The sequence below is a fragment of the Dama dama genome, chromosome 29 (assembly GCF_033118175.1).
Source record: "Dama dama isolate Ldn47 chromosome 29, ASM3311817v1, whole genome shotgun sequence".
In the NCBI taxonomy this organism is placed as follows: domain Eukaryota; kingdom Metazoa; phylum Chordata; class Mammalia; order Artiodactyla; family Cervidae; genus Dama; species Dama dama.
The window spans coordinates 51,898,843-51,926,130 of NC_083709.1; the positions used below are offsets into that span (position 1 = coordinate 51,898,843).

General features: G+C 35.4%; 1 protein-coding gene across 3 annotated transcripts in view; it reads left to right on the plus strand.

Annotated features, from left to right (window-relative positions):
- Positions 1–27,288, plus strand: part of LOC133048874 (zinc-regulated GTPase metalloprotein activator 1B) — a 44,944-nt gene that overhangs the window by 14,496 nt on the left and 3,160 nt on the right. For all 3 annotated transcript variants that reach the window (XM_061132731.1, XM_061132733.1, XM_061132732.1), the window contains 8 exons: positions 90–127; positions 5,839–5,885; positions 8,102–8,188; positions 9,393–9,437; positions 18,239–18,295; positions 21,117–21,168; positions 26,507–26,575; positions 26,678–26,743. In XM_061132731.1, coding sequence (XP_060988714.1) covers positions 90–127; positions 5,839–5,885; positions 8,102–8,188; positions 9,393–9,437; positions 18,239–18,295; positions 21,117–21,168; positions 26,507–26,575; positions 26,678–26,743 — 461 coding nt within the window. The remainder of the gene's footprint in view (positions 1–89; positions 128–5,838; positions 5,886–8,101; positions 8,189–9,392; positions 9,438–18,238; positions 18,296–21,116; positions 21,169–26,506; positions 26,576–26,677; positions 26,744–27,288) is intronic.

Sequence of the window (27,288 nt, forward strand, 5' to 3'; positions counted from 1 at the left end):
TTATTGAGTGACATTTGTGAACTGAAATGCATTAGTTTTAATTTTCATTTTTAAGAGTAAAAATGATTAAAAGATTTATTCCTTTGTAGGTATCATAACTGTTGTGGATTCAAAATATGGATTAAAAGTAAGTTGAAAAATTTCTGTGAGTTACTAATTATTTGTTAAGAGCTAGGTATATGAGGATTGATTATATTGTTTTTTCTATATTTGTGTCTGTTTGAAATATCTTTAACAAAAATAATTTTCCACTGTAAATATGAAAGATACTGCTTTTTATTTATTTATTTATTTTCCATTTATTTTTATTAGTTGGAGGCTAATTACTTTACAATATTGTAGTGGTTTTTGCCATACATTGACATGAATCAACCATGGATTTACATGTATTCCCCATCCCGATCCCCCCTCCCACCTCCCTCCCCACCCCAGATACTGCTTTTTAAAATGGCAGTAATATTATCAGAGAACTGTGTATTAAGCCAGTGATTTACATTTTTAATGTAATATATCATGTTTGGGGAACTTAACATGAAGAGGAATAAAGCAAATATGGTAAAACAAAATGGTTTTTTTAAGTATCCTGAACAATAGATGAAATTTGTATTTCATTGAATTATTATTTTGTATTTTTAAGTTAACTGTTTATTTTCTCCTTCTTTGATTTGATGTGATAAAAGTTGAAAGTGTAATATTTATAGTAAGAAAAATTTATAGGATCTCTGGAGAAGGAAATGATACACCACTCCAGTATTCTGGCTTGGAAAATCCCATGGACGGAGGAGCGGGCTACAGTCCATAGGGTCGCGAAGAGTTGGACATGACTGAGCGACTTCTGTTTTTCTTTCTTTCCAGCACAAAGTTTGGATATGTGTAACCCCTCCCTAGGATTCGGCCCCGATATTGATAAGTCTTTCTGTTTGATAGAGGAAATTGACCTTGATATGAGCATATGAGAGCTTATTTTTCTTGTTAAACTGCTGTCAGACACAAGCTGGAGATGATTGAGTTTTTTAAAAACATATTGCTTTGCCATATTTTGAAGAAATCAGGGTTTATGCCTATGTTTGGGAGGAGAAACTCCCCTTTAAAAGGCATCTTGCTGTGAATGTTTTTGCAGCTTACCAAGGTGCTCAAACGCATTTAAATGAACTTCAGTTTACAAAATGAAAAATAGATTTTAAAATGCATATTGCTGTATAAAGTAGTGTTTCTCAACTTTCTGAGTTATTACTAAAGGCAGAAGAGAATGAAATTATCCTCCATGTCTTGATCTGGTCTGGGAATATGGATAATGCTCAGAGTAATCATTTCACAGAAGTTTAAATGTAATGTTTTAAAATTCACGTCCATTTTGTGTTCTACCCCACATTATAACTGAATTTCTTAATTTGAACAAGTTTGTTTTTCTTCCAAACCTTCAATAACATTAAGATGGCAGACTTGTTAAATGGGTTACCAGTACCCCTTCATCGGCCCTTCAGTTCCCTCAGAAATAGAGAGACCCTAATTTGCGAAGTTTGGGAAATAATTCCTTTTTAGATGTTAAGTCAGATTTTATTAATAGTATTAAGAACCAAAGAAAGATCCCAAATATTATAGTTTTACTCTGAAATATCCCAGCTATCCTGAAATCATGATATTTCTAGTAAAATGTTTACAGAAGAAGCAAAACAAAAAAAGTCAAAATTCTTCACTTTGAATGTTTATTAAAGAGCATGTTTGAATCGATCTGCTATATAAGTTTATTACCAAATTTGGAAGATTTACAGGATAGACAGCAGGATTTTTTTTTGTTTTTGATGGGCTTAAAAGTGCTTTTCTCCAAATCAAACTCTTTATGTATTTATGTATATTTGGGTGTAGAAGGTAGTTAAATAGAATCTATTATGAGTGTGGTAGAAGCCAAAAAAAGCAAAGCAACATTCTGAATAATGCAAACACAGTAAACGTTTAACCCCCTGCCACCTTGATAAAACCTCTTAAATTATTAAATCAATATACCTACACAAAACTGACATACTGTCAGGATAATGGAAACTTCAGATTTTCTAAGTCAGGTGCCAAATAAATAACTTTTCCTTTGTATAAAGAATTTGCCAACTTGTCCAATTCCTCTGGTTGCAAAGCTTGACCTCAGGAGCTGCTTGTGATTCAGAGAATTCTGAGGCAGTACAAGGAATGACACTTGGATAATGGGCAGCAATTTAAGGGTGTCATGCTTCACAGAGCCAGCCCATCACAAGTAAACCTGAGAAATGGTACCCTGTGGCCAGCCAGCCAAATTGAAACTGAAGTGGTAATTGATATCATGGGCTATCACTCTAATGGGATTGTCACCCATTGATCTGAAATATTCATTTTTTAATCATGGGCAAAGAATTGGACAACTTCAAATGACAGCTCTCTATTCTTAGGACTTGACACCCAGGCTACTGACACTGTCCTTTTCAGTTCTACAAATGTGACAGCATTTACTGCAATAGAATCAAAGAATGAAGTTACACAGAAAAGGTCAAGTCAGAGATTTCTTTTTGGTTCTTCTGTTAAATTGCACAAGCTGTTGAAACAATGCAGTCAGTAAACAGTTTGGCTTAGAAAAGACCAGAAAAATAAATAGACTGACATTATGCAATAATCTTTTTTTAAAAGCTAAAATAGCGTTAGCTATAACCAATCCATTGGAAAGAAATAGCTGCTGCTGCCTTTTTTTTTTTTTTTTTTTTTTAGTGTCATCTGACATCTTTGACACTAGATTTCTTTCTACTTTGGTCAAAACAGTGTTTTTTACTTTCTTTCTTTCCTACCAGCCTGTTTCTATTTCTGTAAAAAGGACACCCTCTAAACCCTTCCTGAAGTTGTATCATACAGTGGTGTTATTTCAAAGGATTTACTTTTATGCTATGCTAAGTTAGACTGTGGAACCTTAACCTTTTTGATATGTTGGATTGAATAGTGCCAAATTTTTAAAAATCTTTTCTGATATGTAGGCAAAAGCCAGTCTCTAAGCAGTGATGAGGAATCTGTTAGGGATACACACACATAAAATATTTTGAAAAAAACATTGCAAAAATGTTTTTTTCCTTACCTGTACAGATAGAATAGAATGTCACAGTTTCTATTTTTTAACTTTGTAAATGGGAGTCATCTGACTTAATGACTAATGATGTAAGTCACTGGAAAATGTCCTTTTGAATCGCAGACACTGGTTTTAGTCTTTTTGCAGAGTTTGACTTGTGAAGGTAAGAAGTTGCATAAAGGAAATGTTGAGCTGATAGCCAGAGGAAATAAATGTTAATGTGCATTTATTATTTGTTTATGTTTGTATAGCCTTCATATTTACATAGAACAGGGGCATTTATCTCTTCCGCTTTTTTATATGTTTATTACATATCATATTCTTAATAGAATTGTACCTATTGGTAGGTTTTTATTTGGGGCAGTCTTAATATGTTTGTGTATTTGATGCTTCTCGACTTCCTCGAGATCATAAAATGTTAGTCCAGTCCATGTTAGCTTTGAGTGAAAATTTCTAATCTTATGAAGATAGATTAGATGCCCCATTAGCTTCAAGTGAAAATTTCTGATTTTCTGGAGACTGGATGTATTAAAAACATGAGTTACTTTGTGAAAATACTATATTATTAGTTATGTTTAGGTATGGAAATTAAAAAAAAAATCTCTGATTTTCCTGTTATATCTTTTTCACACTCCTCCAGCTCACAGCTGAAAAGCCCCAGATTCATATGTAAATAAATCTTCCAAAAGATCAAAATACAATATTTTGAAACTATTTCAAAATTTTAAAAGAATTCAGTATTATAGGATCATTCGGAGACAGATGCCTTGCTAAAAAAGAATCTTTGTTAAATAGATTTCCTGCTGACGAGGAGGGGGTTTGTTGCTGCACATTGTGCAGTATTCTTCAGGTAACAACGTCCACTCATCTATTCGGCATGCATCCTCAGTTTCTTCAGTCATGTCTGACTTTTTGCAACCCTGTGGACTGTAGCCTGCCAGTTGAATTTATAGGATTGCACCTATAGTAGTATCATTTTGCACCTAAACTGGAATCAGTGCATCATTACTCTAGTTTTAGTTTAGACTGGTTTCCCCAAAAATAGAATTTGGCCAACTTTTAGGAGAAAAAAAGTTTTTCTCTATATAGATTTTACCAAGGCTAGTACATAAAAGTATTACCAGCTTGCTTTTAGGTTCCGGTTATCCAAATACCTTAATGATCTATCTCTTCATGAATTGTAAAACTGATTTGATGAAATAATTTTGAATATAATTTTAGGTGATCATTATGCATATACTTTTATGCAGTTATTAATGACACTGAGTCGGACACGACTGAGTGACTTCACTTTCACTTTTCACTTTCATGCATTGGAGAAGGAAATGGCAACCCACTCCAGTATTCTTGCCTGGAGAATCCCAGGGATGGGGGAGCCTGGTGGGCTGCTGTCTGTGGGGTCGCACAGAGTCAGACATGACTGAAGCGATTTAGCATTAGCAGCAGCATACAAGAATGATTTTATATGACATAAAAAGCTTTCACAAAGGTTTTAAAATTCATTTTACTTCTACTGAGCCCTCTTGAAATTTTTGAAAAATCACCCTATGAATAGGTATCCTGTGATGGTGACATTGTTACATTTATTTTTCTCTTTTATGAAATAAGAATAGTCATTCCCCATAATTGTTATTAGGGATAAATGAGGCCATGTTTATAAAAGGACTTAATAATTTGTGGAGTTCAATTCAAATACAAAAAATGTTATATAATCAAGTGGCCTCTGACGTTAGTAGGCAACTTTTTCTTGTGACAGAGAACATCTGTTGAAGGTTAAGGTAATGAAGGTGAACATTTTTTAGAGAACTTTATGACACTGGTGACTTTAGGGATATAAATAGGATTTTGGAAAAATAATATGTACTCCCAGAGAGATCACAACTATCCTGTGGACTTCTCTGTCAAAGTATTTTTGGTGCTAGCTTGACTCTGGCAAGGTGCAGAATAAAGTTAACCAGAGAGGCCAGATCATTCAGGTGTAGGTTTCAAAATGTTAACTGACTTTTTTGCTAAATATCAGACTGTGTCCCTCCCACAGATCATTTGTTTCTAGGGAATTGGAAGGGCCCAGTACGAGTTCACAGTGTGCCTGGTTCTGGGGTGGGGCTAGGAATGGAGGGCAGTCTATTAAAGTACAATTCCAGTGGTTATCTCTTTAAAAAAAAAAAGTAATGAATATTTAGAACAAGGACAGTTTTGTAAAAAGGAAAATGCCTAATTTCTGAACTATAATGTTCTGTTTTTATGACATTATTTAAATCTGGAGGGTTTTCCATTTAAGAAAAAGAAGAGGTCAGAGGACAAAATTTAAGCCCTTATACCTCACGTTCCCCTCAAAAAACCCCACAGGTTCACTGTAGGAAAAAATTTACAAGTGAGGAAGAAAATGGTTTCAGATAGAAAAGTTAGTCCTGAATTTGGATATTCAGTAATAGAACTTAATGGACCTTCCTGGTAGCTCAGTTGGTAGAGAATCCACCTGCAGTACAAGAGACCTGGGTTCGATCCCTGGATTGGGAAGATCCTGTGGAGAAGGAAATGGCAACCCACTCCAGTATTCTTGCCTGGAAAATTCTATGGACAGAGGAGCCTGGTAGGCTATAGTCCGTGAGTTCGCAAGAGTCGGACCCAACTTAGTGACTAAACCACCAATAGAACTCGAAGTTTTTATTAGAGGTAAGAAGTAAAAATCCTTTTTGTTGACTTTAGGTTATGTGTTACATCACAGTAACTTTTGTTCAAATTTTGTTTTTGTTTAGCATTTAGCAGAAGAAAAACCTGATGGACTTATCAATGAAGCTTCTAGGTATTCATTTGTTTAAAGTATTTACTGATTACTGGCTAAATGGAAAAAGGAAATTATTGGTAGGAAAAAAAAACAAACTGAGAAACAAAAGCATAATCAAGGAAAATCTTTTTCATGTGTTTGAATTATTGATATTTATAATGGTCTGATAACTAAAATTTTATTTAAAACTATATTACAGCATAAACTGAGTGCTGAGCCCAGTTGTTCTTTGTGAGGAACTTTTAAATTGTTAACATTTAAAAATATTTCGTTGTTTTCATAAATTTCTTTGGATTGAAAATGATTGTTAAACAAGAGTTGATTCACTTCCTGCCTTTCACAGTAATTCATTTGACTCAAATGTTCACTGTTATTCAATGCAACAGAGGAACAATACAGAAATAGTTGCAGTTTGACATTTAGAACATTTTTTGTTTAAATACCTTTATGTTCCTAATTGGGTTCTCTTTAGACTTAGTCTACAGTGCTTACTCAGTCGTGTCCTACTCTTTCTGACCCCACGGACTGTAGCCTGCCAGGCTCCTATGTCCGTGGGATTGTCCTGGCAAGAATACTGGAGTGGGTTGCCATTTCCTCCTCCAGGTGATCTTCCCAACCCAGGAATAGAACCCATGTCTCTTATGTTTCCTGCATTGGCAGGCTGGTTCTTTACCACTAGCACCACTTTGAAAGCCCTCTGTTTAGACTTATGAATATTTAAATTATTTTGCCAACCCTAAGCATATTCTTGTTAATGGGGAAAGAGTTTGGGAATAGGCAATAGTCCCAGGGAAGATCCCCTGGAGAAGGGAAAGACTACCCATTCCAGTGTTCTGGCCTGGAGAATTCCATGGACAATACAGTCCATGGGGTTGCAAAAAGTTGGACACGAATGAGTGACTTTCACTTTCACTTTCAATAGTCCCTGAATATGCTATTGGATATAAAAGGGAGCTCTCCCTTCTCCCAACCAAGATTTGCTGCAGATGATCCAAGCAGGTGATTGATTCCCTGTCATTTTGGAATATGGTACTCTGTTCTTTTATAATCCTGGCTAAACACTTCATTTGGTATTTAGCTGTGATTCACATTAGACTAAACTTAAATTTTTTGTGATTTTTTTCCTTATTAAAATGCATTTATTATAGAAAATATAAGTAAACCACATAGAAAGTAGCAAAATGGGAATGGCAACGCACTCCTTGCCTGGAGAATTCATGGACAGAGGAGCCTGGCGGGCTACACAGTCTGTGGGGTCTCAGAGTTGGACACGACTGAGCAACTAACACACACATAGAAACCAAAATAAAGTTACATACAGAAGCCCTTCAATTTGAATATTGCAGCTGTCTGTATTTTGAGATGTACACATTCAGCCTTTATTCGTATGAAATTTACTTAAATAAAAATGGGATTGTGATGTACCTACTGTTGAAACCTGCTTTTCAGTGAATTAAAGTTGACTTATTTTTGAGAATCTGGTTGTTCTTTAAAAATAATCAGCTCTACCATTAGGTAGTGTAAAACCAGTACTGGAAGCAGTCTAGTGATTAAACTTTCCTGAAGAATTGAGGAAATTTTAAAGAATCATAGAAAATAGAATTTCTAACCACAGTAAGCTATTTTGTTATCCAGTGTCCTATCAACTGGATTCTTTAACTTGAATTTCTGTAGTGTATCTATCTTATAGAGAAAATACATATTTGTAATGATGAAGGTAATTGTTCAAGATCCTTATATATCTTCTTTAGTGTAGTTTTTAAAAAATGTTTAATATAGTATTAACGTTAAGTGAACTTGTTCTTTGTAATTTCTTTGAAAATTATGGTAACTATTACATGGAATACTTTAATAAGTAGACTGTCCTTGTTCCTACCATATTGGATATCAGAATTATGCATTTCTTTACAGAGAAAATCATGAGTTGAAAATCATCCTAATTATAAACCATCCTTGATTGTAAACTTTTTGAGACTTATCTTTATAGTTTTAGAGTAGCCAGTAAGAACACGTAATAGATATTTTTTGAATGAATAATGTGAAATCTTAATTTACATAGTGGTGAATGCACTTCATCCTTACTATTTGAAGAATGATAAATAGTTTAGGGGTAAATCAAATTATTACAGAGAGTACTGTATACTTTTAAATTGCTAATTGATCTGGAGGAGGTGTTTTCTGTTTTTCATTTCTTAGCTTTTCTCTTGACATCTGTTCTTTGTTTGCTACTTTAGGCAAGTTGCTTTGGCAGATATCATCATCATCAATAAAACAGACTTGGTTTCAGAAGAGGATTTAAACAAATTAAGAACAACTATTAGGTACAAAATTAGAAATGTGTGTTAAGTACCTGCACATTAAAAATGTATTGTACAGAATATTTTTACTGTAACTGTTGCCTTGTAGAAATTTAAGGTTCACGATTGACTTGCTTCAGTTATCACAGAATCACATATTCAGGGAATCACATATTTTGTTGTTGCATAGTAGACTGTTATGTAAATAGTAATAAGTAAAATTGTTTTCCATTGATTGTAGAATATGCAGTTGAATGTTGTTGCCAGCCTGTTCTGTATAGCAATACGAGAAAAGACTTTGACAAAGCACTTTGATAAATTACAGACTCTTTGGGCTTCTTACCCTCCATTGTACCTCAGACTTCTGACTGACTCAGAATTAGATTTGAAGAGTTGGAAGAAAGTAAACATATTTGAGAGGTAATAGCCATCAGGTTATAGAGTATATTCAAAAGAGAAGATTAAGGGTTTTGTGAATTAGTAGAGAGACTTGCCTCAGTATCATTGTTTGGGAAGTTTTACCCACAAGAACAATAGCAAATGTTGTCAGCAAATAACCCTAAAGGTAGTGAAATTGATTATATAAATAGATACTATACAGTATATTGAAAAGGATTTAACAAATATTTTTGGCATCATAGAAAGGGGAGCATATTTCATTATCTCTGTAACAGAAAGGGGAGGACTGGCAGAGTAGATAGAGATCCTAGCTAGGGAACTGGGGAAGTTATTCTATTAAAAAAAACAGGTGTGTGGATGAAGCTGAGGATAGGCTGGGGGCAAAGCCACTCATAACTAGGTTTTTATTTCTAGCATATGTACAGCCATTTCCATGAATGTGTGTTGAGGAAAATTAGGTGTCAGTTAAAAGTCTGATGTATTTACTCATTTCAAGAACATTAGAATTACTGGCTATTTATGAATCATTTTTTCTAAAGTGAAGGGTCTTTATGTAAACACAAAATAGTCTCTAGTCTGTCAGTTGTGTCTAGTGAGTCAGTAGATTTTTGCATATCATGTTTGATTGCATAAGTGGAATATACCTGATTTATGATTAGAAGGAAAAACCTAAACTATAAAAAATGTTAAGTCTTCTTATTGTTTATTTTTCTCTAGCTGTATGATATACTTGTGTATACTTACTTCATGTTTCAGAAATAATGTGGAGTGGTTTTTTAAAAAGTTAACATTTACTTTTTTACCCTCCTCATTTTTATATTTATTTCAGATCAATAAATGGACTGGGAAAAATTTTAGAAACACAGAGATCAAGGTACTTTTAAAAGCTATTACTAATATTAACAATAAATAATTTTAGTTAAGTAATTGGTAGTTATGTTTGATTCTAATATAAGAAAGACACGTACATTTTTAAAAAAATGAGACCCAAAATTTTGTTTTAAATGTTCTTTATATGTTATTTTGGCATATTTAGTTAATATGTTCACTTCTCATTGTAACTAACGCCTTAGAGCCATGATTATAGTCTGTAACTGTGCCTTTGCTTTAAGGAGGAAGAAAGCATAGGATTTTGAACCACTCAGGGAAGTAATTGGTACAGAAATCTGAAAAAGTATACTATTAGGAATCTTATCTTAATTTGAGATGTTTAGATAACTTTTTAATATTTTTAAAACTTTCTTAGTGTTTCATAGTTGCAAAGTAAAGCTGTCATGTAAAAATACAAGGAAGCTTTATGTTTAAGTTCCTGATATATTGTTTGTAAATATTTTTATTTTGATTTCTTATAGGTTCTTCTCTCTTTTTAATTCTTTTCATACAGATGTGCCTTACGTTATAAAATAGATGTGTTCTTAAAACATCTGTGAAATGGATTTCTATAGATTGAACTCTTATTTTGTATCGAGTACTATCATGATTTCAGAAAATTTCTGGACAGGAGTATTTTTGTTAAGCTTATTTTTTTTTTTTTTTAGCGAGAATGGCTCAGCAGCTGATAGACCCAGCAACATGCAGCCAGCAGCTCTGAGGCTGAGAGCTGGCCATCTAGTGCCACCTGGTTCTTAATTCCGAGATTCTGTCTTTGGAAGTCCGGCAGCAGCCTTACACGAGTGGCTTGTCTGCTGTGGTAGAGATTAGAGGTGCTGACAGACTACCATAAGTGTCAGGCAGTAAGAGCAGCAGCTGCTTGTATGCATGTGAACAGCTGGGGAATTAATTTGGTATGCGTTCTCAGAAGCCGCTCATCTGTTGGCAAGAGTAGCAGAAGAATGCCCTCAGTGTTAAGTCCTCTACAAGCATATGCCACATGTACTCCCTGCATTTCAGATTCGAGTGCGGAATGTCTCTGATAACCTAACTCACACCATGAGCCATTCCTCAGTATCTGTCTTCTTCCTGTTGCATTTTATCGTTTTCTTTCTTCTTAAATTTTCACCTCCTTAAAAAATAATATGCAGACAACCGCATAATGCTTAAGTTTTAAAAATCATATCTGTAAATAGATGTGATTATGTTGTAATAGATTTATTTGGTTTGTTTTTACAAACGTCGTAAACCAATTTTTTTTAAAGGTCCTTGGATTTATCTTGCTTAATTTTTCTTTTTATTGACTTCAGTTTTCAACCTTTATGTCCCGCATAAATATTTCATCTTAAATGGTTTATTTTGTAACAGTTTTGATGTTTATATAATATTCCTAACATTTGGTGTCTCATTTTTTCAATAAACATGCAGTGATTAAACTTTATTTCAAATGCATAAATGAACAAGTGAATAACATCTCCTTTTTGCTTCTGTTTCTTTGATTGGTGTTTGCCAGTGCATCTGAGATACCAGGGGCTTTCTGAAATAGTACTTAAAATTTTTTTAATCCCTTAAGCATTTTGTGGTTGGCAAATGCTTATAATAGTAAAAATAGTAAAACTTATAATAGTATAGCAATTGTAAAACTTACAAACATGTGTAGAGAAGGCTTACCTTGAGTATTTAGTTATGGAGTAAGAATGGTGTAATATGTCTTATTGGTGAGACTTAAATTGATTTTGAGGCAAATGGAAATTCTAATGGACTTCAGAAGTATGTGTGGAAGATTAGAAGAAAGTACCCTTCTTTAACAGACTTTTTTTAATCTTGGAAATTTAAGTGGACTGAACAGAGGAAAACCAAAGTTTAATTGATCATTAATAAGTTAATCAACTCAATGATTTATCGAGCCTTCCAGTAGTTGCTATACATTTCGTGGTATATTGATGATTTGAACAATGTATAAGTTAAAAACTCTGCCTTTAAGAAGATTAGAATATTTTAAAAACAAATATATTAAATACTATTTTACAATAGGAATATTAAATACACAGGATCCTATAAGAATAGGAAGATAGAGGAACAACTATTCAACTCTTCTTGGTGAAGAGTCAGAAACTTTTGACTGAGCAGGTGATCATTTACCTGAATCTTGAAGAACGAATAGGAGTTTTCCAGATGGACCAGAGTTGTTGCTGTTCAGTCACTCAGTCATGTCCGACTCTTTGTGACTCAAGGACTGTGCCAGGCTTCCCTGTCGTTCACCATCTCCTGGAGCCTGCTCACATTCAAGTCCATTGAGTCGGTGATGCCGTCCAGCCATCTTATCCTTTGTCATCCCCTTCTCCTCTTTTCTTCAATCTTTCCCAGCATCACAGTCTTTTCCAGTGAGTCAGCTCTTCGCATCAGGTTGCCAGAGTACTGAAGCTTCAGTTTCAGCATCAGTCCTTCCAGTGAATATTCAGGGTTGATTTGTTTAGGATTGACTGGTTTGATCTTGCAATCCAGTGGACTCTCAAGGAGTCTTCTCCAGCACCACAGTTCAAAAGCATCAATTCTTCAGTGCTCAGTCTTCTTTATGGTCCAGTTCTCACATTCAAATATGACTACGGGAAAAACAATAGCTTTGACTATACGGACCTTTGTTCGCAAAGAGATGTCTCTGCTTCTTAATGTCATAGGTTTGTCATAGCTTTCCTTCCAAAGAGCAAGTGCCTTTAAATTTCATGGCTGCAGTCACCATCTGCAGTGATTTTGGAGCCCGAGAAAATAAAATCTGTTGCTGTTTCCATTGTTTCCCCATCTATTTGCCATGAAGTGATGGGACTAGATGCCATGATCTTGATTTTTTGGATGTTGAGTTTTAAGCCAGCTTTTTCACTTTCTTCTTTCACACTCATCCAGAGGCTCTTTTGTTCCTCTTCACATTCTGCCATAAGAGTAGTAGCATATGCATATCTGAAGTTATTGATATTTCTCCTGGTAATCTTAATTCCAGCTTGTGCTTCATCCACCCTGGCATTTTGCATGATGTACTCTGCGTGTGTGTGTGTGTGTGTGTGTATATATATATATATATATATATATATATATGTATGTATATGTATATATATAAATTAGCAGGGTGACAATATACAGCCTTGATGTAATCCTTTTCCCAATTTTGAACTAGTCCATTGAGGCTTCCCTGGTGGCTCAGATGGTAAAGCATCTGCCTACAATGCGGGAGACTGGGTGGGGTTCAATCCCTGGGTCGGGAAGATCTCCTGGAGAAGGAAATGGCAACCCACTCCAGTATTCTTGCCTGGAAAATCCCATGGACGAAGGAGCCTGGTAGGCTACAGTCCATGGGGTTGCAAAGAGTCAGACACGACTGAGCGACTTCACATTCACATTCATATTGTTCCATGTCTAGTTCTAACTGTTGCTTCTTGACGTGCATATAGATTTCTCGGAATAAAGGTAAGGTGGTCTGGTATTCCATCTCTTGAAGAATTTTCTACAGTTTGTTTTGATCCACACAGTCAAATGCTTTAGCATAGTTAATGAAGCAAAAGTAGATGTTTTTCTGGAATTCTCTTGCTTTTTCTATGATCCAACAGATATTGGCAATTTAATCTCTGGTTCCTCTGCCTTTTATAAATCCAGCTTGTACATCTGGAAATTCTCAGTTCATGTACTGTTGAAGCCTAGCTTGGAGAATTTTGAGCATGACCTTGCTAGCATGTGAAATGAGTGCAATTTTGTGGTAGTTTGAACATTCTTTGGCATTACCTTTCTTTGGGATTGGAATGAAGACTGACCTTTTCCAGTCCTGTGGCCACTGCTGAGTTTTCCAAATTTGCTGGCATATTAAGGGCAGCACTTTCACAGCCTCCTCTTTTAGGATTGAAAATAGTTCAGCTGGAATTCCATCACCTCCACTAGCTTTGTTTTAGTGATGTTTCCTAAGGCCAACTTGACTTCACATTCCAGGATGTCTGGGTCTATCTGGGTCATTGAGATCTTTTTTGTATAGTTCTTCTGTGTATTCTTGCCACCTCTTCTTAATATCTTCTGCTTCTGTTAGGTCCATGCTGTTTCTGTCCTTTATTGTGCCCATCTTTGCATGAGATATTCCCTTGGTATCTCTGATTTTCTTGAAGAGATCTCTAGTCTTTCCCATTCTATTGTTTTCCTTGCATTGTTCACTTAGGAAGTCTTTCTTATCTCTCCTTGCTGTTCTTTGGAATTCTGCTTTAAATGGGTATATCTTTTCTTTTATCCTTTGCCTTTTGCTTCTCTTATTTCCTCAGCTATTTGTAAGGCCTCTTCAGATACCATTTTGCCTTTATGCATTTCTTTTTTGGGGGCATGGTTTTGATCACTGCCTCCTGTACAATGTTACAAACCTCCGTCTGTAGTTCTTGAGGCACTCTGTCTATCAGATATAATCCCTTGAATCTACTTGTCACTTCCATCGCATAATTGTAAGAGATTTGATTTAGGTCATACCTGAATGGCCTAGTGGTTTTCCTTACTTTCTTCAATTTAAGTCTGAATTTGGCAATAAGGAGTTCATGATTTGAGCCATAGTCTGCTCCCTGTCTTGTTTTACTGACTGTATAGAGCTTCTCCATCTTTGACTGCAAAGAATGTAATCAGTCTGATTTCAGTATTGACCATCTGGTGATGTCCATGTGTAGAGTCATCTCTAGCGTTGTTGGAAGAGGGTGTTTGCTATGACCAGTGCATTCCCTTGGCAAAACTCTGCTCATGGTCTACTGGAGAAGGGAATGGCAAACCACTTCAGCATTCTTGCCTTGAGAACCCCATGAACAGTTTGAAATGGACCAGAGTATTAGTGTCTTTCTCAGCATAAGAAAGATTTTGTATTCCAGGAAGGTGTGAATATTTTAGAATGGGCAAAACACGTTGTGTTAATATTATGTTGCAGAGAGGAAAAGACATATGACTATGGAGATGAAGAAATTACCTCAAAGAGTATTGAATGCCATGGCGCATGGTTTGGATTTTCTACTGTAGGCAGCAAGTTATTCATGAAGGGTTTTAAAGGCAGTATGACTCTTGTGATGTGGAGTGAATATGGTGCTATTCTCCAAGTTAGGAGATTCAGGAAGGAGGAGCAACTTTGGGGTGGAGTTTCCCAGGTGGTTCTAGTGGTAAAGAATCCACCTGCCAATGCAGGAGACACACGAGACGTGGGTTTGATTCCTGGATCAGAAAGATACCCTAGAGGAGGGCATGACAACCCAACTTGCCTGGAGAATCTAATGGATAGAGGAGCCTGGCAGGCTACAGTCCATGGGGTGGCAAAGAGACGGACACAACTGAAGCAACTTAAACAGCACAGTGATAGCACTGGGTTTGGTAAAGGGGATTAGTTCCATTTTGTAAACACTGAGATGCCACTTGGGAAGGCATTTGGAAATTTAGCTCTAGAAGTCAAGACTTACTATTTGATGTTATCAACTACTCGTAGATCTGGGATGGTCTGGTGGCCCATGTGTCTGACTCACTGAACTTTGAAAAGATTTCTGGAGTAGTAGCAGAAACTCCCCTCCCCTGAGAGAGCCAGAGCCCTCTTCCTTTTCCATTCTCCTGCTCCTAGTTTTAGGCTACTTAAAGCGGTCTTTAGACATAGGGATAATTGAAAGCTCCTCGTAGGGAAAAGATTAGGTACTTCTGGCATGATAGTTCAAGAAATTAGGAGAAATTATGAGCTTTGGAACTTTTTTCTTCTTTGTTTGCTTCATTCTGCCATTCAGTTTTTACATGATAGTAATAGTCTTTATTTTTTATTTTTTCTATATTAATGTTTTGGAAGAGATCTGCTGCTTTTATCTCTGAAGGGAAAACTTAACTAAAATTTGATGCCATGAAAATTAGTTTTCTAGTTACATGCCTTGGATGAGTGATGAAATTTGTTTTTTGATGGTGGTACTAAATTTGGGGAAAGTCCATGACAACTTTCATCTGGAACCCCAGACTTTTCTCTTTTCCTTTCCATTGAGAATCTGGTGAGATACAGTGAGGGACTTTTGGTACTTTTTGTTCTCTGTACAATTTATCCTGTCTAGCTCTTTTATTGATACCGTCTGGTTTGGAAATATCAAAAGAATCTGGATATAAAGCAGAATAATCTTTAAATCTGATCTGTATTCTCAAGAATACTGTTGTGGTGAAAACTGTAGATTGTTTAGAAGCTTGTTTAGTTGGCCTGAATTTTGATATTCATACAATTAGCATGTGTAAACTTTTTAAACTTTAAGCTATTTCCTAAGTTAAAGATGACAAACTTGGTGAAAAACTTCATTCACTTGTCACCTGTCAGTATAAATATTTGCTTAACTGTGATGGTATGAAAGGAAATATGTTTAATATTAAGGCTTTGGTCTCTTATGTAAATTGATATTCAGAAATTTTTTTCATGGAACATTTACTTCTTTGCTTGATTATTTTCCTAATTCTGCTCATCTAGAATGTCAAGAATTTGAAATATTACAGTCTGTTAACATAGAACTCTGGAGTATCCCTCTTTTAACAAGGTGGGAATTTGCCTTGTTTCAGGATAAGGTTCATAATTTAACAGACTCTTGTTGCTGTGTGAATATATGACAGACTATTGAGAATGAGCAAAGCAGACACAGCTGGTCAGCCCTAAGTTAAAGGAGATGATTTTTACATGTTTTTATATTTGAAAAAATTTTGACAAAATTTTTCTCAAGTGAAATCTTATTTTCCTTGTCAGAAAATTTAATGAATGTTCAGCATATCCCTGGAGTCTAATTTTGAAACCTGATATTACTGGTTGTCATTTTTCTTCAAACATTTCTTTACTGTAGCTTTGTTTGTGGAGAAATCACTGTCCTTTACTGTTTCATGTTGTTTAGTCCCTCACTCATGTCCAACTCTTTTGCGACCCCCTGGACTTTGTGGCCCTCCAGGATCCTCTGTCTGCTTTTCAGGCAAGAATACTGGAATGGGTTGCCATTCCCTTCTCCAAAGGATCTTCCCGACCCCGAGATGGAACTCCCGTCTCATGCACTGCAGGCAGATTCCACTGCTGGGCCACCAGGGAAGCCCTTACTGTTTCATAGGCTGGCATAAAAATTGGAACTCAATCACTATTCTTTATAAATAGGAAAAGGAGTACGTCAATGATGTATATTGTCACCGTGCTTATTTAAGTTATATGCAGAGTACATCATGAGAAATGCTAGGCTGGATGAAACACAAGCTGGAATTAAGATTGCCAGTAGAAATATCAATAACCTCAGATACGCAAATGACACCACCCTTATGACAGAAAGTGAAGAAGAAATAAAGAGCCTCTTGATGAAAGTGAAAGGAGGGTGAAGAAGTTGGCTTAAAGCTCAACATTCAGAAAACAAAGATAATAACATCCAGCCCCATCACTTCATGGCAAATAGATGCAGAAAGTGGACACAGTGGCATACTTTATCTTGAGGGGCTCCAAAATCACTGCAGATGGTGACTGCAACCATGAAATAAAAAGATGCTTACTCCTTGGAAGGAAAGTTATGACCAACCTAGACAGCATATTAAAAAGCAGAGATGTTACTTTGCCAGCAAAGGTCTATCTAGTCAAGACTATGGTTTTTCCAGTAGTCATGTATGGATGTGAGAGTTGGACTATAAAGAAAGCTGAGCACTGAAGAATTGATGCTTTTGAACTGTGGTGTTGGAGAAGACTCTTGAGAGTCCCTTGGACTGCAAGGAGATCCAACCAGTCCATTCTAAAGGATATCAGTCCTGAATGTTCATTGGAAGGACTGATGTTGAAGCTGAAACTCCAGTACTTTGGCCACCTGATCGAAGAGCTGACTCATTGGAAAAGACCCTGATGCTGGGAAAGATTGAAGGTGAGAGGAGAAGGGGATGACAGAGGATGAGATGGCTGGATGGCATCACTGACTCAGTGGACATGAGTTTGAGTAAACTCCGGGAGTTGGTGATGGACAGGGAGGCCTGGCGTGCTGCAGTCCATGGGGTCGCAAAGAGTCGGACATAACTGAGCGATTGAACTGAACTGAACTGAATGCTGATTGTGATATGATAACCTCTTCTGACTTCAATCTCTGCTTTCTTAACAAGGCTTAATTACCACTAAATAATTTTAACAGAAATAATGTTTATTCAGCTAGAGCATCAACAGGAAGTTTTAGTCTATATGCAACCCCATCTGAAGGAAATAAAATCAAACCATATTCTTTGGATATAGATAAGGGTCCTAGAGGAAATATTTATGTATTGATTGACTGCTTATATTCTTATGATACTACTTGTATCATGAAAGATGGAGTAAAAGAAATACAATAATTCCAAAGATAATGTTCCTATACTACTTCATTATTTACATTTGTTCAATTTCACTCATTTCATCCTTTGAGTAGTAAACTGCTACTTTTGAAAGGTTTCAGTTTTTTAACCAATTTTTTTTGCTATAAAAATCTAGTTTGAAAAGCTCAAGTTTTTAGAACTAAAAAGACATATTTAAGTGAAAACAAACCAAAAAACCCACTACAGTTTATTGAAGCAATTTCAAAGTAATTTTCTGCCTTGGTCTAAAACCATTTATTCTGTTTTTAAATTTTTATGCATAAATCCCATAGAAATTTTTTACAACAGCTTTTTTGTTCCTTGCCTGTCATGTTATATGTTTTCCCAAAATAGTATATATTAATTAATTTTTATGTCTACATTTCTGGCAAAATAGAGATTGCTTTTCTTTATTAATTGTATTTTACAGAATTTAACACTTCACGTTGGTGTTCTTCCTTTTAGAGTTGACCTTGCAAAAGTATTAGATCTTCATGCCTTTGACAGTCTCTCTGGAATAAGGTATGTTTCCTGTCCTATTTTGGTCACTTTTAACTATAATGTATTTTTTCCCCTACAGTTATAGGTATTAAAAGAATGATTTATACAGATGCACATTTGATTTATGCTTCCTGTCACATCTTTGATGTTCTAGATCATTCCTAATGATTATGTTCTTGAAAGTTTTGCTAACTGGTTGTTTGGAAATCACATGTATTTTCCTACAGAAGTTACAGTGTAAGTGGTACTTAACTTCAGAGATTTGATGTTAATATTTCTTTCCCAACCACTGTGTGTAATTCTTCTATGAGAAAACACATGAAATTCATAGAAAGCTTTAGTTTGGGGTATTCCCACAAGCACTCCTTTTCCTGTAGATTGGATCAGTTTCCTATCTCTTCCCCCAGGGACTCATTTTGATAAGGGAAAGAACAAATAATTCTTCCCTGGTCATTGATATCTTTTTTTTTTAACCATCCGTAACCAGTTTTAACTGTGTAGTTCATTCAGTAGTGTTAAGTATATTCACATTGTTTGCAATGGATCTACTTTTTCATGTTGCAAAACTGAAACTCTGTACCAATCTGATGACAACTCCTGGTTTTCCTCTCCTTGTAGCCTCTCCTTGTGGTGGTAGTAACTACCACTATGTCATCTGTTTCTAAGAATTTGATAACTTTAGGTACCTCAAATAAGTGAAATCATACAGTATTTGTCCTATTGTCACTAACTTATTTCACTTAGTTCTCAAGGTTCATCTGTTTTGTAGCATGTGACAATATTGTCTTCCTTTTAAAGGCTAAATAATATTCCATTGTATATGTCATTTTTTAATTTATCCATTTATTCATTGATAATGACATTCAGGTTGCTTTCACCTCTTGGCTATTGTGAATAATTCTGCAGTGATCATGGGTTGGGTGTACAAATACCTTTTCAAGACCCTGCCTTAAATTCTTTGGAAATATGCCCAGAACTGAGATTGCTGGATCATATGGTAGTTCTATTTTTAATTTTTTGAGGAACCATCATATTGTTTTCCATAGCAGCTGCACCATTTTACATTCCCACAAACAGTGCATAAGTGTTCCTGTTTTTCCACATCCTTGCCAACACTTTCTATTTTCTGTTGGTTTTTGTAGTAGCTGTCCCAGTGGGCATGAGATGCGTTGTGGTTTTGATTTGCATTTCTAAAACGATTAGATATTGAGCATCTTTTCATTTCTTTTCATTTACTTGCTGGCCATTTGTACATTATGTTTGTAGAAATGTCTGTTCAGATACTTTGCCCATTTTTTATTTGGATTATTATTATTTTTTTTGTGTGTGTGGCTGAAATGTAGGTGTTCTTACATAATTTAGGTATTAACCCCCTATCAGATGCATGGTTTGCAAATATTTTCTCCCATTTCCTCTGAAGTAGATGAGTCATAGTGAGAGGTATGACTTATGTGAGAGGTGACCTCTCTATACCCAAAGGAAAGGAGCATCCTTATCTCTGATGATGGAGGGAATCTCAGGGCACAGACCTTGCTGAGTTTCCCGTTGTTTACCACACTTGGCTTATCCTCTGTCCTGTCATAGCTCTGTGGCTTTCCACTCTTCATCAAACCTGGCACAGAAACACCCAGGTTTACCCTTTCTTCAGGTCTTCATTTCACTGTGAAGTTTTCTTTGTCAACCAAAACCCTCATTAAGTGAATGTATATGCTTTTCTCTTCTTAATCTTTGTCAGTCTAATTTTCAGACACACCCAGGAATTTAAAAGGTAGAGGAAAACTTTTTCTTCCCTGTGGAAGTAGTAGGCAGTCATTGTCCAATATTAAATATTAAACACAAGGAAAGAACAGAATTTTTTCAAAATTTCCAAAGTAATTTCATTCCACACTTACTGCATTAGTGATGCTTAAAAGAAATAACTACTTAATGTGAAGGCCCTGCTCTGGATAAGGTCTTTGCATAACTTTTCTTTGTGCTTAGATGCTTAACAAGAGAATCCTTTCCTTAGCAACCAGCTGGGAAGGATTTAATTTGACACTGTCCCTACTGAGACCCCCCAAGGACACTCATTCCCTTCAACAGTTCCTACAAGCCTTTTCTCTTTCCTAAACTTGCTGTTACTAATTTACCCCTCACTGTTCTCCAAGGCAAAACATCTGCAAGGTTTTAAGTCCTTTTCCTCCTCCCAATCTACCCCCATCAGTCTCTAAATGTATGCTGCAGTTGTTATGATTGTAATTTGTTATGGCATATTGATCTTTAGCTCCTTTTATATCAGAACTATGTATTTCTAGGAGTCTTTTAGTTTTCTGTCAGCCACTGGTAACTGACTGAATAGAAGGCTTATGTTTATGGATACTGTTAATTTTTTGGTTTTTTTTGTTGTTGTTGTTAATTTTTTTAAAGTAGATATATTCAAGGGAAAACATTGATATGGAAAAAACTTACACTTCTAATTTTCTTTAGGTTCAAGCATTATTTTCACGGGAAGAGTAGATGAAATGTTCAGCAGTTGTAAAATGCTTAGGTATATTTTCATAGGCCTATTTTAGGTCTTTTGGAAATAAGAAGAAACCTATTTAACCACACAAAATAGTTAAGATTAGTTTTTCTCTATATTGTGTGTATATGTATGTATGTCAATGAATGTACATTTTTATGAGAGGTTTGTAAGCAGTCTGCTAGTATTTGTCTATTAGAATATGTAAACAGCATGTAAAATTGGAACTATGTAACAGATTCAGCTGTGGAAGTTCTCTCCTATTTAGCTTTGTCTCTAAGTAATATATAAGGTGAAATGAGAAATATGTTGAGCTCTAAATTTATAACCAGTTATTCTTAGTTTGCAGAAAAAACTTCAACATGTGCCAACAACACAACCTCATCTTGATCAGGTAAAAAAAAAAAATCTTAAAAAATCATCTTTAACTAGCTTGTTCTGTTTAGAATTGTTTTATTAGAACTCTTTTTTAAAAAGCATTTTTTAACTGTTTTGATAGTTTTCATAATTTAAATGTTCTTGAGGTTATCATATAGATCTAGCTTCATATAGATCTAGCTTCTTAATGCGTAATAAGAGTTCATCAAACCAGAGTTATTTAAAATCTTAAAAAATCATGCTTTCTGGCTTCTCCATTCTACATGGCAGTCAACATATTTTGATTAGTTCTTTTGATGAGAAGTACTATATAAAAGTGGCCTAGGGGTTCTTTATGCAGCCTATTTTTAAGTATATTTAACTAACTGATTAAGGAAAAGTCTGAAATAGACATCCATGGCTTATTTAAATAAAAACTGACTTTGGAAAGGCAGGAAAGATGCTAGGAACAAAGTGTATTTTCACTGTACCCACCTTTTTTTAAAGCAACTTGTGGATGGTGGAGCTTAAGGATAACTTCTCTCTTCCGTGTAAACACCCTGAGAAGGGGGCCTGTGAGTGCGTAGTGTGTCTTGCATTGTCTCCTTTTCCTTGAGACTGTCACTTATTTTTTGAATCAATTTTAATAGGGCCACGATAACAGCATACTTATCCGTCTTCATTTTGGCTCATATTTATGGGGAGCTATACTACCACATTTGTGTCATTTTTCTCTGAGAAACTTTTCTTAACAGAATATTCATGACTTACTTATTTTACAACTGGAAGTTTGTATCTCTTAGTCCTCTTCACCTGTTTTGCCTATTCCCCTGACCCTTCTCTTTGGCAACCACCAGTTTGTTCTCTGTTATCTATGAGTCTGTTTCTGTCTTGTTACACATGTTTATTTGTTTTGCTTTTTGGGTTTCTACATATAAGTGAATTCATGGTATTTATCTTTTTCTGTGTGATTTATTTTACTTAACATAAGACTTGTAGGCCCATCCGTAGTGTCACAAATGGCAGGATTTCAGTCTTTTTATAGTTGAGCAATATTCTGTTGTATGTATACATGTACATATGTGCATGTGTGCACGCACCCACACCTACACACCCACACACACCATATCTTTATGCATTCATTTCTTGGTGAACACTTAAGATTCCTGTTTCCATATCTTAGCTATTGTAAATACATAATATTTCAATGAACATTAAGGGGCATTTATCTTTTTGAATTACTGTTTTTATTTTCTTAGAAGTGGAATTGTTGGACATGACTGGGCTACTGAACAACAACAAATGGTAGTCCTATTTTTTTGAATAAGCTTCATTACTGTTTTCCATAGTGGCTGTGCCAATTTTCATTTCTGCCAATGGTGCATGAGAATTCTGTTTTCCCCACATCTTCACGAACACTTATTATTTGTTGTCTTTTTGAGAATAGCCATTCTGAAAGATGCGAGGTCGTATCTTATTGTGGTTGATTTGCTTTTCCCTGATGCTTAGTAATGTTGAGCATTTTTCACATGTCTGTTGGCCATCTGTATGTCTTCCTTGCAAAAATGTCTGTTCAGGTCTTCTGCTCATTTTTGAATTAGATTGTTTGGGTTTTTTGTGACACTGAGTTGTATGATTTTTTATGTATTTTGGATATTAATCATGTGTTAGACAAATCAATTGCAAATTGCCTTTTCATTTTGTTGAAGGTTTCTTTTGCTTTGCCAAAATGTTTTAGTTTGATGTATTTCCATTCTTTTATTTTGTTTTGGTTGCTTTTATCCAAGGAAATAGATCCAAAAAAAATCAAAGAGTGTAGTGCCTCTGTTTTCTTCTAGGAGTTTTTTGGTTTTAGCTCTTAAATTTAATCTTTTATCCATTTCAAGTTTGTGTTATAAGAAAGTGGTCTAGTTTCATTCTTTTGCCTGTAGCTGTTCTGTTTTTCCAGTACCATTTGCTGAAGAGACTATCTTTTCCATGTTGTATATTCTGGCCTCCTTTGTTGTAAATTGATTGACAATATGAGTGTGAGTTTATTTCTGGGCTCTGTATTCTATTTCCTTATGTGTCTGTTCTTATATCAGTTCTGTAGAACTTACTGTAACTTTGTAGTATAGTTTATAATCAAGAAATGTGATATTCCAATCTTTGTCCTTCTTTCTTTTTTAAAAAAGCTCTACAGGAGATTCTGATGCACTTTCCTGCTTTAGGTATATCAACATAGGGCCAAGTATAATATAATATTGCAGACCAAGGACTGTGAGATTCAGTTACATGAACAGTCTCATTTGATTTGGTGGATCTGAGGCTTCATGAAAGATACATTTTTGTTTTGTTTTGTTTTTTTAATGTATAGTAAAGCATACTTGTTTTTAGTTTGCAAGTCAGTGCATATTTATTTATATTTGTGCATGCGTATTTGTATGTACACACGAACAGATATCTCTGTAATTCTTACTGAGATCAAGATAAACATTTCCAAAAGTGTTAAGAGAATTTCTTTGTGCCCCTTCCTGGTCGTTAACCCTTCTTCTTCCAGAGTTGTAACTGCTATTGTGATTTATACACCAACAAGAAACCTTAAACTAGGAGGCTTTTTGTTTTTTTGTGTATTTTTTTTTCTTTCTTTTGGACTGGAAGAAATAAGGAAAAGAGCAGTCCAGATCTTTAAAAGTGGGAAAGGAACAGTGCTCCAGAAGAGAAGTCCTGATGAATGCTTGGTATTAGAATTTGAGCTTAAGTATTAGGCTTTGATTTGCTAGGCAAAGAGAATTCATTCTGTACTATTAGACAGTGTCCAGTAAGCTGGATTGGAGTGTGGAGTCAGGAGACCAAGCAGGAAGATACTGCGGAAGTCCATATACCCTGTGATGAGGGCCTGATCTGTGTTGTTTATAGTAAGAATGGAAATGGTAGACAGTGAGCACTGTTAAACAGGTCGGCTTGCTTGGATAGCTTTACTAACTGATGGTGAGCAGGAAGGAAAGATGGAGGTGATGGGCAACAAGCCTAAATGGACAAAAGGGACCTATTATTAATAATAGAAATAGGGAAATCTAGAAGGCAGACTGATTTGGATAAAAACACCAAATGTTTAGCTGTGTACCTAGTGGCAGGATATCATAGCAGAGGTGTCACAGGGAAGGAGAAGCCAGAGGAGTGGAGTGTGGAGAAAGAGATTTTGTGTTTAAGCACATTAGTGGGCTTAGTTTTCCAGATTAAAAAAAGATACAGAAGTTACTGCATGTTACTACATGTTAGATATTGTTTGCAAAAGAGTGGGAAACTGAGGGTTTCCCGGTAGGTTAAAGAACAAACAGACCAAAATCCTAATATTTAAGAGTTATCCCTAAATTTTATTTTAGGGGCAGTACCTTATTTTGCTTTAGTCTTCTAAATTACTGCTTCAGTTTTCTGCTTCTTTCTGTATATAGGAAAAGGAGAGTTAATTTTAGATTCAAAATAAACTGGAAAAAGTCTGAAATGGGTAATACCTAGAACATATTATGTATGTCATTAAAGTTTTATCCCTGAATGATGTTTAATGCATTTGTTTGTTTTTCATGGATTTCTTGTTCATTCTGATAAAGAGGAGCTGGGTTTGAATGGGGAAAGGTAGATGAGAAAACCAGGTGTCAATCTATGTATACTTATTAATAGAGCCAGTGGTGAACTCTTGAGTTGTAACCCTCATCTTCTGCACTGCACATTTATGGGTTTCATCTTCTTTATTGTTTAATTGCTATGTCTGTCTGACTCTTCTGCGACCCATGAACTGTGGCCCACCAGGTCCCTCTGTCCAGTATTCTTTCCAGTCAAGAATACTGGAGTGAATTGCTGTTTGAAGGAAATGGCAACCCACTCCAGTATTCTTGTCTGGAGAATCCCATGGACAGAGGAGCCTGGTAGGCTACAGTCCATGGGGTTGCAGAGAGTCGGACACGACTGCACGACCTGACTTTCACTTTCACTTCTCCCGGGAGTCTTCCTGAGCCAGGGATTGAACCTGCATTGGCAGGTAGATTCTTTACCACCGAGCCACCTCATCTTCTTTAGGATTTGTCTAATATGAGAAGAGTTTATTGGTACAGAAAAACATCTGGTTCTAAAATGTCTGTCTCCCTTGAGTCCCATGATGCATGGTTTTAGTTTTTAAAACCATTTTTAAAAATTTCACATTGGAGTTAATTGTACTCTTTAGAAATACCATCATATCTCTAACTTGCCAAAAGCAAAAATAATTCCTGATACAGTATTGAGTCCTATATTGAGACATTTCCAACATTAAAAGCCAGGTTATCCAACTTGAATAAGATGCATATTAAGCATTTTTAAAGATTAAATTACTGCTGTCTTTTTAAATTAACAAATTACGTTTCATTTGGCAACCTTTTTGCTATGTATTTTGATATGCTTTATGACTTGCTATACATTTTGGTATGGATTTTTATGTGTGATTTGTAATGTTAAGATATGTGTTTCTAGGCAATTATGCAATGCTGTATATTAGTGTATTCTTTCTGTCTGTTTTAAAGCTTGACTTGAGCATCTTATTCTCCAAGATGGGGTTTTTGCTTTTGTTGTGTTATGCTTAGCTCCTGTGTATTTTTATCATTAATTTTAAAATTTTGGGTTACTGTGGCAAATGGAGGTTTGGATTTTAATTATGTGCTCAGCTAGAGGAAATCTTAAACTTCTGATTCCTTAGAGTGGTCAGTGAGAGATTTATCAAGATCAGGAGAAAAAATAAATCTCAAAGTCAATATTCTATAAATGTTGATGTCAACCTTTTAAAACTCCTTCTCATCTCTAGGAACTCTTCTCTTGGAACATGTTCAGTTAGAGATAAACTGAATCTTTCAATTTGTATTTATATTTCCCAGAGAACCTTTGCATTTGAGTGTTATTCCTGGCTCTGGGTAGTTTATTTTTTCTGAGCCTCATCCTTCCCAGCTTATAAAATGGAAATCATTCTCTTTAATCCACGGTTTGTTGTCATGAGTAAATGATGAGATGAAGTAAAATGACCCAGGCAAAAGTACCTCATTTAGTGCATAGCTGATATACTCTTTATATAAACTTTCCCTCTAGTGCTGAGAATCTTGTAAAGAATGCATTAAACAATGAGTATCTTTTCATAAGAGTTTCTCTGTGTAAATACTAAACCATGGACTAGCTACAGAATATAGAATGTGGAGTTGCTGATTTCAAAAATCAACAAATATGGTGAAAAAGTTATACCTAATACAATTGTTTAGGCAACACAAATGTCCATGAATGTTTCCTTACTTGTCATTTTGAAACTTGTGATTTAAAAAAAAATAGATTGACATTATTATAAAAAAAATCATTATTGAGTATCTCTTGATTTACAGAGTATTATTACAGTCACATTTGAAGTACCAGGAAATGCAGAGGAAGAAAGTCTAAATGTTTATATTCAGGTGAATGCACTTTTAACTTATTAATGATTTATCAATTGTTTTGCCATGTAGCTGTTCCTCTGAGCATTGGTTGATCTTATTAAAATATGTCACTTGATACAGAATCTTCTGTGGGAAAAGAATGTGAGGAACAGGGATGACGACTGCATGGAGGTCATACGACTGAAGGTGTGGTACACAGCTTATGGTTTTATACTTTTGGACAAAGTCCCTTTCTTGGCTGTTAGAAAAAAGCCCCCATAGTTAGCCAAAAACACAAGCACTAGGCTTAGTTCAAATAACCTTTGTGTGTTTTCATTTTTCCTTATTTCCATTTCTGAAAAGAAGCTTTGAAAGTCATTGCATAGTTGCATAAAAGCATGATTTATTTGCACAGCTTCACCGGGTGCTGCAGCTAAACAACCTGCATGCCTTGGAACATCCCCCCTTGCTCTCTACTCCCAGGTGCTCTGAGCAGTCATCTGGCTAATGAGCTTGACTTGTTGAAATTTCCCTCCTCTTGGCATAACAACTTGTGGTCAGTCAGAGAAAACAGAATGTTTTCTTGTGTTACTCTAAGAGAGCTTCATTAACAGAGGAAAGCTTGCCACAGCCGAACCTTATGCTTCTTGGTGCATTTAGCAGACACTGAACATCTGATATACAGTGCAACAAAGTTATGAAGGACTAAAAGAATTCTTGTTCTATGTTTGGAAATCCATTCATGTTTATCT